Source organism: Larimichthys crocea, chromosome XIV (assembly GCF_000972845.2).
Source record: "Larimichthys crocea isolate SSNF chromosome XIV, L_crocea_2.0, whole genome shotgun sequence".
Classification (NCBI taxonomy): Eukaryota; Metazoa; Chordata; class Actinopteri; family Sciaenidae; genus Larimichthys; species Larimichthys crocea.
Window position 1 is genome coordinate 10,917,156 of NC_040024.1, and position 13,496 is coordinate 10,930,651.

The 13,496-nt window shown below is 42.6% G+C and overlaps 1 protein-coding gene across 1 annotated transcript in view; it reads left to right on the forward strand.

Annotated features, from left to right (window-relative positions):
• Positions 1-13,496, forward strand: part of exoc6b (exocyst complex component 6B) — a 110,746-nt gene that overhangs the window by 50,881 nt on the left and 46,369 nt on the right. Inside the window, exons 11-15 of the mRNA XM_027287710.1 lie at positions 2,767-2,887; positions 2,984-3,055; positions 4,178-4,275; positions 5,166-5,271; positions 5,452-5,561. Coding sequence (XP_027143511.1) covers positions 2,767-2,887; positions 2,984-3,055; positions 4,178-4,275; positions 5,166-5,271; positions 5,452-5,561 — 507 coding nt within the window. The remainder of the gene's footprint in view (positions 1-2,766; positions 2,888-2,983; positions 3,056-4,177; positions 4,276-5,165; positions 5,272-5,451; positions 5,562-13,496) is intronic.

A 13,496-nucleotide genomic window follows, 5' to 3' on the forward strand; every position in this document is an offset into this window, starting at 1 on the left:
GCCTCGCAGACCATGTACACCCTTTCACGGAAACAGTATTGTCTGATCGCAGTGGCCTCTTTCAGCAAGATAATGCGTCCTGCCAAAAAGCAAAAATGGTTCATGAATGGTTTGAGGAACACAGCAACATATTCAAGGTGTTGACTTGGTCGGTGTATATTATGTTGGAATCATAAGTACAAATAGATAAGAACGTTGGCATTAAAACATGCAAGTTGCTATCGAAAGGAAGTTGATCAGCCATAACTGACTTTAAACATACCTTATTATGGTTGAAGTTACGGTTATGCATCTTGCTTAATCATTTGTATCTGTGCTAAATTGTTTTATCCATTGTAATAAATGTCTTTCTTCTAGAAGTTTTCCCTCCTTCCTTAAACATGTAGCAGTCCCCCCATTTCTCCAGAAATCCAACCATGCCTTCTTGATTTTAATAACTTGAGACCTAACCCCAAGTTTTAAAAGATGGTTCCCTTAACGTGATTTCCATGATGTAATATGTTTGATAGAAGTAAAAGTGAATGAAGTTAAAGGTCAATTGAAAATTCCATCCCCACACATTGAGTCTCTTCACTTATGACGAAGACGAGACGAACCATGCACGTTGGGCCACCGTGTCAACCACAGTGTGCTCATTGTGGTTTGGCGAGACTCTGGTTTGAGTGAGACGTGTTGTCAGTGGACATAAACCAAAGTCACTTTGCAGGAGATTTGATCCATTTCGCACAGACGTCATTTCAAGAAAGCAGAACAACGAATGATTGACGGATGCGGTTTCTTTCGGAGACATTAGCGCTTTTAATGCCTGATCAGATGAACGCGTCACTTGCCTAGCTGTCATTGGTACTTGTGATTGTTTTCAAACTGGGTAATCATGGCAGCTTTTCTGGAAAAGTTGTCAGAATTGACTAAAAATGTCCACCAAAGTTTGAGGTGGGAATAGGTTACATAATCATACTTCATTGCGTATTAATATGCCAAACTTGTATTTAAATAGCTTGTTCACAAGTGCTCAAGCTTTGAGGGTGGTTGAGTACCCTGTTGCTGCTTGTCTTTTGATTTCAGTAGAAATTTTCCACATAAATATAATATAAAATTTTGATGAAGGTTATAGGAGGAAACAGTTAGCTTAGTAAAAAGTGTAGTAGAGAACAAGGACAAACAGCCAACTTGACTGTTCTAAAACTTTTGTAATATTCTTTTATGTTTAAAATGTACATAAAAACCCTGGATGTAAACACACTTTACACTTAGGTTTTGACACAAATCCTTTCGCTAATTGTCTTGTTGCATCGTGAGTTTTCCTACATCACGTTAGATGTACATGTACAAACCTTACCTGGGGCATGGCACCAGGATACACTATGGGCAGTATGATGCTTTTGGCAATATTCTGCTGGGAAACCTTGGGCGCCTCGCAGACCATGTACACCCTTTCACGGAAACAGTATTGTCTGATCGCAGTGGCCTCTTTCAGCAAGATAATGCGTCCTGCCAAAAAGCAAAAATGGTTCATGAATGGTTTGAGGAACACAGCAACATATTCAAGGTGTTGACTTGGTCGGTGTATATTATGTTGGAATCATAAGTACAAATAGAATAAGAACGTTGGCATTAAAACATGCAAAGTTGCTATTGAAAGAGAAGTTGATCAACCATAACTTACTTTAAACAATACATGATTATGGTTAAAGTTGCGGTTATGCAATCTTTGCTTTAATCATTTGTATCTGTGTTAAATCTCTTGTTTTCTCCAGTGTAAATAAATTTCTTTCTTCTAGAAGTTTTCCCTCCTTCCTTAAACATGTAGCAGTCCCCCCATTTCTCAAGAAATCCAACCATGACCTTCTTGATTTTAATAACTTGAGACCTAACCCCAAGTTTTAAAAGAATGGTTCCCTTAACGTTGATTTCCATGATGATAATATGTTTGATAGAAGTAAAAAGTGAATGAAGTTAAAGGTCAATTGAAAATTCCATCCCCACACATTCAGTCTCTTCACTTATGACGAAGACAAGACGAACCATGCACAGTTGGGCCACAGTGTCAACCACAGTGTGGCTCATTGTGGTTTGGCGAGACTCTGGTTTGAGTGAGACGTGTTGTCAGTGGACATAAACCAAAGTCACTTTGCAGGAGATTTGATCCATTTCGCACAGACGTCATTTCAAGAAAGCAGAACAACGAATGATTGACGGATGCGGTTTCTTTCGGAGACATTAGCAGCTTTTAATGCCCGATCAGATGAACGCGTCACTTGCCTAGCTGTCATTGGTACTTGTGAATTGTTTTCAAACTGGGTAATCATGGCAGCTTTTCTGGAAAAGTTGTCAGAATTGACTAAAAATGTCCACCAAAGTTTGAGGATGGGAATAGGTTACATAATCATACTTCATTGCGTATTAATAATGCCAAACTTGTATTTAAATAGCTTGTTCACAAAGTGCTCAAGCTTTGAGAGGTGGTTGAGTACCCTGTTGCTGCTTGTCTTTTGATTTCAGTAGAAATTTTCCACATAAATATAAATATAATTTTGATGAAAAGGTTATAGTGAGGAAACAGTTAGCTTAGTAAAAAGTGTAGAAACAAGGACAAATGGCCAACTTGACTGTTCTAAAACTTTTGTAATATTCTTTTATGTTTAAAATGTACATAAAAACCCATGGATGTAAACACACTTTACACTTCAGGTTTTGCACAAATCCTTTCAGCTAATTGTCTTGTTGCATCGTGAGTTTTCACCCTACGTCTTTCCCTCAATCTAGCTTCTTTGTTGTGGAGGATCACATCCTTCACACCACGCAGGGTTTGGTCAACAGAGCGTACGTGGAGGAACTTTGGGAGCTGGCGCTGTCCAAAATCGTTGCTGCCCTGAGGACGCACTCTGTAAGGACCCACAACCCAAATACAAACAGATTCTCGAGAACACGAATAATGCTTAGCTTTGCACCAAAGCACTGACACACTCTTTTGTCTCCTCAGTCGTACTGTGACAACCCTGACTTGGTGCTGGATCTGAAGAACCTCATTGTCCTTTTTGCTGATACGCTGCAGGTATGCGTGTGCGAATAATCCTACTCTGTGAAGAAATGAAAGGTCGCCATCCCTTCTTTCTTTCCATCTTGTACTCCATGTTCTTAAATTCAGGTATCTTGGTACATGCCAGATAAGTAATTTGACCCGAGGGGCCCATGAAACTTGTTCAAAGCATGTTTTGCAGTTTCAAAATGGACCGCTGCCAACCTTTTAAAGAAAGACTTTCTTTCTTAAATCTGCTTTTTTTTCCTTTTTTTTTAAAATTTATCATGTGGTGTCTCCACATATTTATTGTATGTATGAACTGACCTGAATGGATTGAGTGTGATGGATGACAGGACGGAGAGATGAAGGGGAGATAGAGGGGATGTGGGTGAAAACCGGACAGGGGAAACATTCGTAGATGAGTGAGAGAACGATGGAGGGGGAAGTGATGAATGGATGGTACGATGCCCAAAAGTCGTTCACGTGAAGTGATGAGGTGCAACTGAATGGCTGAATCCACCTCTTCTCTTCTCTTCTCTACGAAATGTGCTTTTACTGCTGTACATTGAGTAAATCGATTGCATGCATCGTCTGAATGCAGTCCTTTTGCACGTTTTGTTGTTTACATCACAGACCTCCTACACTAGCTTTAAGGATATACACAAATTATTTAAATGTGGTTTTCCTTGATCAGTTCTTTAAAAAAGGAAATTGACTGCAGAGTAGAGATAGAAGAATGATATTTTTCTCTCACCCTCAGACATATACAGCACCTTTCAAAGTGCTTTACAGAGCAAAAAACAACATTGAATATAAATTTGCAATGTAATTGTCTATACAATTATAAACTAAATCAGAATCGCTTCTGTTGAATAGAAACCAAGGACCAGACCGACAGACTGTAACAATAAAAATTCAAATCCATTAAGTGAATAAACACGAGGGATAAGAAGTATCAGAGAGAGTGAACTTCAATGCAGTCTGATTGAATTATGATGAAATGTAATTTGAGTTTACAAACTCAACAGAAGTTAGTACTGTTGAAAATTTCAGTTACTGCTGCAAGACAAAGTTTCTGAAATGTCGTTTTCCTACTTGGAGGTTTTCGAGCTCGTCCTCTTCGTTGGACACTGACTGGCCCTTCCTCTCTTGCAGGGTTATGGTTTCCCTGTGTCACAGCTGTTCGACATGCTGCTGGAGATGAGGGATCAGTACGGAGAAATCCTACTCAAGAGATGGAACATCACCTTCAGGTACCGTCGACCAAACGTTCGACGTTTTTGCATGGCCGAAGCTCATTGGGGCGGAAAGCGTCGCCACGTGCGCGCTCAGCCGCTCATTTTGTTTTTCAGTAGCTGGGTACATGTTACAGAGTGCGTGCTTGCACTGACCTTCCCCTTTCTGGTTATAAGGTCATAAGGGCGCACCGATATTGTGGGACCACCACACACACACACACACACACACACACACCCGTGTTGGTTTGTGGGAAACTTCCCCGTCCTGGTTTTGAAGTTTTACGAGCAGCCAGAGAGGAAGTGTTTTAAAGCAAACGTCCGGAACATTCTCTACCCTTCAGAATGGGTAGTACCCTTACAAGATTGTGTTCATTTATATCTGTGTGTGTGTGTGTGTTTGTGTGTGTGTGTGTTTGGGCTTACATGCCATTGTTTCACCATCGCTTTTGTCCAATGACACCAGTGGGACTTGGTGTGAGAATGGACAAACAAACACACACTCCCTCTCTCTTTCCCCTTTCTGTCTCTCTGTCTCTCTCTCTCTCTCTCTCTCTCGTTCACAGACACACACACACACACACAGATAGACACACACATGCACAAACACACACTGGGGAAGCCACAGGAATGTTGTGTTGTATTGTTGGAGAGGGAGCGCTCTCCGGTTCACGGCCTCTCCATGGAACGTTGGAACGTCCGAACTCTGGAGCGCCAACAAGAAGTGGGGGTGGTGAAAGAGGGGAGGGTGGTAAGAAAACCTCAAGCATCAAAATGACCCCCAATGGGATGATTGTGAATGTGTGTGTGTGAGAGAGATAGTCCCATGGTATGTCACTCATTCCTTTTGACATCTTTTAAATTATTTACCTGTGATTTTTGTTGTTGTTGTTCTCTATCCTCTACAGGCAGGTGTTGGACCAGGACAACTACAGTCCAATCCCAGTCTCAACAGAGGAGGAGTTCAGACACTACACTTCCCAGTTTCCTCTGCAAGACCCCGAATTAGAAAAGGTAGAGAGACGGTTTAAAAGTGAAGGTGTTAGCAGGTAACATCTGGATCACTCATCAAAGTGAACAGACGCATTGTGTGTTGTCGTTTCAGTTTAATCTTTTGTGTAGAATCGCACAAGGGATTACGTCTGGACTTGTCTCTCTTAATTTTTTTATTTTTTTTTGCTCGGTTTCCTCCAGCTTCCTTTCCCCAAGAAGCTTCCCTTCTCCGAGTTTGTGCCAAAAGTCTACTGCCAGCTCAAAGAGTTCATCTACGCCTGTCTGAAATACTCTGAAGACCTGCACCTCAGGTACACTCGCACTAAACGAAACATTTGCCTTTTCGTACGTCGCTGACGTTCATCGATTAATCCGTCAGTGTTTGCTGTTTGGAGTATTTCCAGTTAGGAAATCCTAATCCTCACTGGTGAACTCCTGTGTTGATCTCTGATACACCTGGAGTCAGCAGACATTCGTACTAAAGGGATACTCGCATATGATCCCTCACTGGCTTCCCACTCAAAGCACTCCCATTGATTGATTCATTCTAATTCATTTCAACACAGTGCATGAAATCCTAAATCAATTGACATACTTCTTTGTGTTGCCTTGATGGCAAGCTGACAACTCCACTCATCTGTTGTCGCTGTAGCGGTACAGTTCGGCAAACAGCTTCACCTTTATCGTCGGGCTAATCTATAAAATTAATTTGAATAAATCCATTTTCTGTGTTAACAAGGTGTGAGAAAATTGTTCTCTTCAGTTGAACAGAAATGAAGATGACAGCTGATTACAAGTTGAGTCGTGAAAATCTCAGTGATTGCGAATGATTACTCCATCAACGGTTTGGCAGTGTTGGGAAGATAAGATAGGACAATAAGATAAGAGACTAATGATCCCACATTGGTGGAATCCACTTACAGAAGGTTGATAAGCAATTAGTCATGTCAGTCATGCTGAAGAAAGTCATGCTGATGTTGAAGAGTTGGAGTGAAGGACCTAAGCGTATGCATATTATAGAAACGATCGCATCTACGTAAGACATCGACCGAACCCTTGTTTGTTTGCGTTTGTTGATGGGGTATCATTTCCTGTTGCGAGAGGTGAAGTCACAGGAGGTGATTGAGGGAAAACTTTTACCCACATTTTGAATGATAGGAAAAAAAAGAAGTACAAAGTGGCTGCCCTTGTGCCAATTGTGGGAACTCAAACCAATTCAGATTCAGCCAAGAATTTGAATTCTGGGTCGCCGCAGTGGGCGAGCGTTTTGCCCCCTGTGCACCGTTAATGTTTGCTTTTCCCTCAGAAACCTTTTTCTCCATCACTTGCTGCCATTGTCTCTTTATTTTTCTCACTCTCATACACACCCAGGCATTCGGATACAGCAGCAGACTTTCCTTGGTTTGATTCTTTCCATTCTGACCAGGGATCTTTGTCTCATTAGATTTGGCCCACACGAGGACACACACATACACACAGTTCAGCAATCAAGCCCAGCTTCTGTTCCATGTTCTGTCTAGGTTAAACAGTAACCTTCTGAATGTGTGTGTGTGTGTGTGTGTGTGTGTTGGTTACGGTTGATGGAAGAATTAACTAAAACAATGCAGCTACTTTTCTACCGAGGAGACGAGCAATCAGGAAATGACTTCCGCTGTCCAGAAGGATTCCACAGGGCTGGGATTTAGCCAGACACACACACACACACACACACACACACACACACACACACACACACACACACACACACACACACACACACACAGATACACACACATTGATCAACATACACAGAGACATGAAATTCGAACTACATATGTGGACGTACAAGATCCAAAGAAGCAAACGCTGAACGAGAACACACGCTCTCGTGCGCGTTTTACAGCAAAACACCCACTGTGAATCTTTTTGTTTGATGTGTGTTATTAGTGTCAAGCTCTTGATTTGGTCGGTGGTTTCAAACAAAATAGCATTTTCTTTTTCTTCAGACTCATATCCCCGGGGGGATGTGTGGGTTTTTTTATTGAGTGTTTTTTGCCGCCAGTGTCTGCATATTTGTTGTGCATCTTTTCTGAGTGCGCTTTTTAAAACTGCTCATGCATCAGTTTGAGCATATGTACTTGCGTAGATGCACGTGTGTGTGTATTACTGTGTTGATTCTCTGTGGGGGCTGGGAACCAGGGAGGTACCATTGATCCGTGACCGGCGGAAGAAAGAGAGACGAAGGCAGGAGGAGGAGGAGGAGGAGCAGTGATTGGGGGGGAAAAAGATGTCTAATCAAAAGGAAGGAATTGGCATAGTAGAAAAAAAGACAGAAGGGATGAAAAGGAAAAACTCAAACTCTCAGTTTGTTGTATATTCGACTCTGTATTCAGACATGGTGCCATGCAAAGTGTTGACCCAGGCGGGGAAAAGAGCCCATTTTTTTGGAACGCTGATCTCCGTAACAGTGACGTCCAAGAAGTCAGCTTATAATTATGTGCAACTGTATTCTTTTTACATTAAATATATTAGCAAAGGAGTTCAAGTATCTCGGGGTCTTGTTCACAAGTGATGGGGACCTGGAACACCAGGTACCTGGTGTTGGGCAGACTCAAGACCCGCTGGAGGGACTATACAATCCAACGAAGACGTAGACGGAGCTGATACATTTTTAATTTAAGTCAATGTGTCAGTTCACACAGTCTCCGGTCCCGATGCGTCACGGCTCCGGAACAACTGCGGCGGAGCACGGTGCAAAAATTCAGCACAGAGCAGAATCTGTGGGGAAGGAAATCAGCTACAAAATAAAACCCAAGTTGATTTTTTTAAATAAAATACTCCGTATTCACCGCGGATCGAGTTTCATTACAAGAACATGTCATAATGGGTGGGGACGACCCGAAGTCAACAGGTCAGAGGTTTTCAGGTGTCTTTTCACCCCGTTGACACCATGGATGATTCTGGAGGTCCAAAATCAACCTATCATTTATGACACCTCACATCCTTTTTATAAGGATATCAGCAAAAAAAGATGCGACGTGGAATGCCATTGCAGGAGTCAAAGAGACTACAGCCGGCAATATCGTGCGATTATGCGTGAATCCGCGAGATCTCGTGCGCATCACAAACGGATTATGTGTGAGTTGGCGGACGGCGGAGTACGCTGCCGTTCTGAAGCCGTTCCACATGATGTGTATTTTAGGTGTTAGAGAAGCAGAAGAAAATGGAAGGATATTGACATTTAACTCATTGTAAAAGATGGTGTTGATGACAATTAAAAATAGTGATTAAACAAACCTTAAAAAAAACTTTTATGGACAACAAATTCATGTGTGCCAGGTGGTAAGAGCCCTCTGCAGTGAAAGCAAGCTATTTAGACACATGTATGCTACCTATCGTGGTATGAAATGTGACAAAATGAGTTAGAGTCAGCACCAGTTGTACAATCAGGTATCTTGGTGCTCAAATCTTTCCACTAATACAGACTGATTCAAAAGATTGCTCGAGGAACTCTAAAATCAGCTGTCTGAACTTACAAAAATGTCCTTGACCAGTCTCCAGTCTCTGGTCTCTTGCCGTCCAGACAGCACTAATCTCTCTTCTCAATCAGAGTAATGACTCAACTATTTGACCTGGCTTGATTTCTACGGTTCCACACCACCCTGCTATCTGGTTACCGCGATGGCACGCCTTCCTGCCGGCTTCAAACACTCACAGATGAACAGGTCCGGAAGCAGACGGGGTGATGGAGCAGGATTGTGGTCACTGATCCCTCTGAACTCTGACCTTAACCTCTGTTCACAAGTCTGATTTGGCGGAAAGGGAAAGAGGACATGCGTGAGTGTATGTGTGTGTGTGTGTGTGCATTTCTACTTCAGGCGTACATAATGTGCATTATGTACCCAGCTTCTACATCCTTGTCTGGCTTGCAGCAGAACAGTGACACCAAAAAGTTTCCTTTGGTTTGAGAGCGAGGAAACAAGCAGTAGTTGAGTGAGATAGAAAGTGAATGTTGTAGTGCCGATATCGAGAAAGCCAGTGTGATGAGTTGTTCTTGTTTGAGGTTAACTTCAGCGCAAATAAACACCATCATTCAGTATTTACCTTGATTAGCTTCATCACACTTATGGTATCAAATCAAATCACAGAACCCGCCTGCTCGTACACCAGATAGAAGTACTACTGTTGAGGAGCGCTTCCACTTTTAGCACCAACACAAGATGACTTACTGACAGCTTATGGCTTTGATTACATTATGTCTTTTAAACATGTTTTTTAAAGAAATAAACTTAATTCCAATTTTGACACACAATTGTTTGTCTTTCTCAAAAGATTTTAGAACTAAGAATTCAAGAAAACAAAGAAATCTGCGAGAGAGAGAGAACAGCCATCCTTCTTGACAAAAATGGTTTAGTAAATAATGAAGGGAGTTCCTCACACTTCCACCCGTGACTTATCCTGTAGTGCCACCAGCAGATCAAATGTTTCACTTATCTTGTGAAATATCGCAACATCAACATGATTGATTGGCTTACAAATTTGTACAGACAGCCATGGTTTCCAGGTTGACATTTGTGGTCATGAGTAAAATGTCTTGGCAACTACTGGTGGGATTACCATGAAATTTGGTTCAGACATTTCGTGTCCCCGTCAGGATAAATTGCAACTTGGGTGACTTTCCATATACTGATGCCATAATTTTAATTCGTACAATACTCAGCAAAACTAATGGTTTTTCCATCAGCATGTAGTTTCTATTCAGTGCAACTTGTTAAATGCATAGTTATTTAAGTTCAATCATACTAAGTCATCTAAACACGACTGGACGTCTTAGTTGCCCATTATTTTGGCTGCCACAGCGCAAGGCATCACTTTAAATTTGACAAAGATTGTCCCACAGTGATGAAGGCTGCTCAAATTTGATGTTTCAGGGGAAACAGGAGATGAGATGATGTTGGCGTGAAAACTTGTAGGAAAGAAAGACATCAAGCTGTAGCTTAGAGGTAGAACAAGTGGGTTAAGGAAAATCTGGAAAGCAAAAAAAAACAACCTGCCACCGACACCAAACTTTGGCCCAGTGTTGTTGATTGTGGGTGTGAATGTGTCGAGCTGAGAATATGAAGCTGGGTGTTGCTGAGAAAGAGCATGCATGTTCAGCGCTGCCTGTTCGAGGTAAAGATTGAAAAGAAAACTGAGGCAACTGTGGACGAGAGTGAAAACACTTCCTGGACACGATTTTACACACAAGCAAAACAATTCAAAATTAAATTGCCTTTGTCGGTCTTGAGCGCACACATCTTGAGTTCAATCAAAAACACCAGTAGAGATCCAGGAACTGATGACCTTTTTCCAGAGTGCTCTTAAAGCTGGTTTAATCTGGTTCCATACAGAGTACATCAAGTACATCCTTATGTTTAGCGGGGGCTTTTACAATCAGGTTTTTTTAATGGTGCTCCATTCAGTGCTTTCAGTCGGCATGCTTGCTCGTAAAGAAACCAAAATGTGTTAAAAGCAAACCATTTTATTCATTTTTATCAGATTTAAGATGTTGCTTGTCATAAATTACTTGATAAACTGTGGAACTGTGACTCTGCAGTGTTTCTTCCACCATATCGTAACCTAAAGTCCACTAATCTCACCAACATTGTAGCAAAATAACTACAGGTAGCAAACTCACTTGCTGTGTCTCAATTTGGATACTTCCATTAGTACTCTTCTATGTAGTACACTGTAGCATTAGTGTCAATGTTTGAAATATAAAACTTACACCTTACATTTGTACACTTAAGTATTCACCGCAACCAAATCAGCTCCAGCAGCTTCCTTAGTCGCAGTTTTCACAATGCCGCTGGTCCTTCTTCTTCCACTACGTACCCAAAATGGCGACCATCGATGGCGAGTAGTGTCAAGCGTAACTCACTCAACTTTTTGACCATTATCAGCGCACCATCCGGGTACTTACACGACTCAGGCACTTCTCATGAACTTTGAGAGTGTCTCTAATTCTCCTTGGCCAAGCGTCAGTAAATAATACAGCATAAGACATCAGAGGCTCCTGAACACTTTCTGACTTCAGCAATTTCTCCACAACACACAGCACTACATTTTCCCATAATTGACAGTGTGAACGCACTAATGCACCGCTCTGTTTAGAGCTTTTGTTCATGTAAGCATAACCTTTACTGTGCCTGCTTACTAGCCAAACATTGTTAGGCTTTTATTTTGAAGTTGCTGCAGTACAATAGGTTGACCTATACCTATAAACATCGTAGCTCTGACTCTTCAGCTGAATTGGTAGGTGTGATGCTAGAACTGGTTCCAATTCTTAAAAAGTTCTGGATACATACAACCCAACTTTTTTTTTTTTTCTGCAACTGCCTTCGAGTTTAGTGATGTTTCAGTGGCGTAAGTTGAGTAGCTGAAGAGTTGAACCGCAGCGATATTTAGTGTCAGAGCTGCTGTTTCGGTGACAAATGACGTAGAAATTCGTGCTAAGGAGCCATTTGAGGGCGAGAGAAAAATATGAGTGGAACTCTAGTTGCCTGCCATTGTACACACAGACACACACACTTACAGCAGCTCTACACACATAGAGGATAGACACAGTTTGTACACTCAAGCTGTCTGTCTCTTGGCTTGGCAAATTGATGACCATAGTTCATGTCTATTATGTATGGCACAGCACAGTCACTCACTACTCCACACTGTCATGAGGACATTATGTGTGTGCATGTTCTTTAACACTGTCCAGAGTGCATTTCGTGGTACAGTACGTGCATACCTGTGGCTTCCTGGCTATGTGCCCTGACCCCTCGCTGTTTTCACTGCTGACTTTGTCTTTTTTTTCTTGTCATTGTTGTTGCTCTCGTGTATATTTTTAGGAAATACCTCTGCATGTCTCCATCCATTCCTCACTGTGCTGTAAACACGCCTGCACTGAAGGCATTTGGCTTCCCCCTGACAGAGTCGACCACCGTGCATTTATTGTGACTGATGGCAGCATAAATATAATGAAATTCAATCCAAGTCTTGCGGCGTGTCTATATTTGTATGTGTGTGCGCTCGCAGAGTTCACTAGCATACATTGACTTTTTGCCACTCTCCACACACCAATTTTGTCCAGTCGGCACTTCTGCCGCTCCAGGAATCTTCCCCCACCTACCCCACCCCCACCCCTGCTCCTCCAAATTGTCGGAACGTTTTTAGGATTCCTCCGCTTTTTTGGAAAGCGAGTGAGTTTGGAATTCCAGCTCTCGTGTGTGTGTGTGTGTGTGTGTGTGTGTGTGTGTGTGTGTGTGTGTGTGTGTGTGTGTGTGTGTGTTTAGGTTGAATTCCAGGCACAGATAATTTACTGATTTGGTTGGAATGTGTTTGTTACCCACAGGGCGCTGGAATCGAACACACACATGCACTAAAACACACTTGAACACAGTTTCTTCTTCATCGTCCCGCAGTGGGAGATTGTGAGCGCTTTTGTTTCCGCTGATTATCGATGTGTGTTTGACCTTTGTGTGTGTCATACTATAAAATGTTTTTTGTCCCCTTCTTTTTCCATTCCATTTTCTTCTGCTTATCCGTGGTCAGGTCGTGACGTCCTTCTCCACTCTTCTGCTTATCCGTGGTCAGGTCGTGACGTCCTTCTCCACAGCTATGCATTTGAGTTCCTCCTGAGGGGATCCCGAGGCGTTCCCAGGCTAGATGGGCTATGTAGTCCTTCCAGTGAGTTCTCGGTCTGCCCCGGGATCTCCTCCCAGTTGGACGTGGCCTGAACACCTCCAAAGATGGTGCAAAGTGGGCATCCTAATCAGATGCCCAAACCACATCAGCTGGCTCTTTTCGACGCATAGGAGCAGTCGCTTTACTCCGAGCTCCTTACCTCTTCTCGAGGGCTGCGTCTGGCCACTCGGTGCAGGAAGTTCATTTTGGCCGCTTGTATCCGTGATCTCAATCTATTGGTGACTAACCATAGCTCATGACCATAGGTGAGGGTCGGAACCAAGAGCTTTGCCTTCCAGCTCAGCTCCCTCTACCCCACAATGGTCCGGTACGTCTGCAGCACTGCGAAGCTGTACCACCAACACTTTGGTTGTACAAGGACTGGATGACTCAGCCCCTTGTACCACTTACTCCCAAAATAAGCCTCCGGGGACACGGTTGTAGGCCTTTTTTGAATCCACAGAGCATACTTAGACTGGATGGTCAAACTCCCATGACCTCCCCCAAGCATCCCTACAAGGGTGAAGAGCTGGTCCCATTGTTCCAGGGAA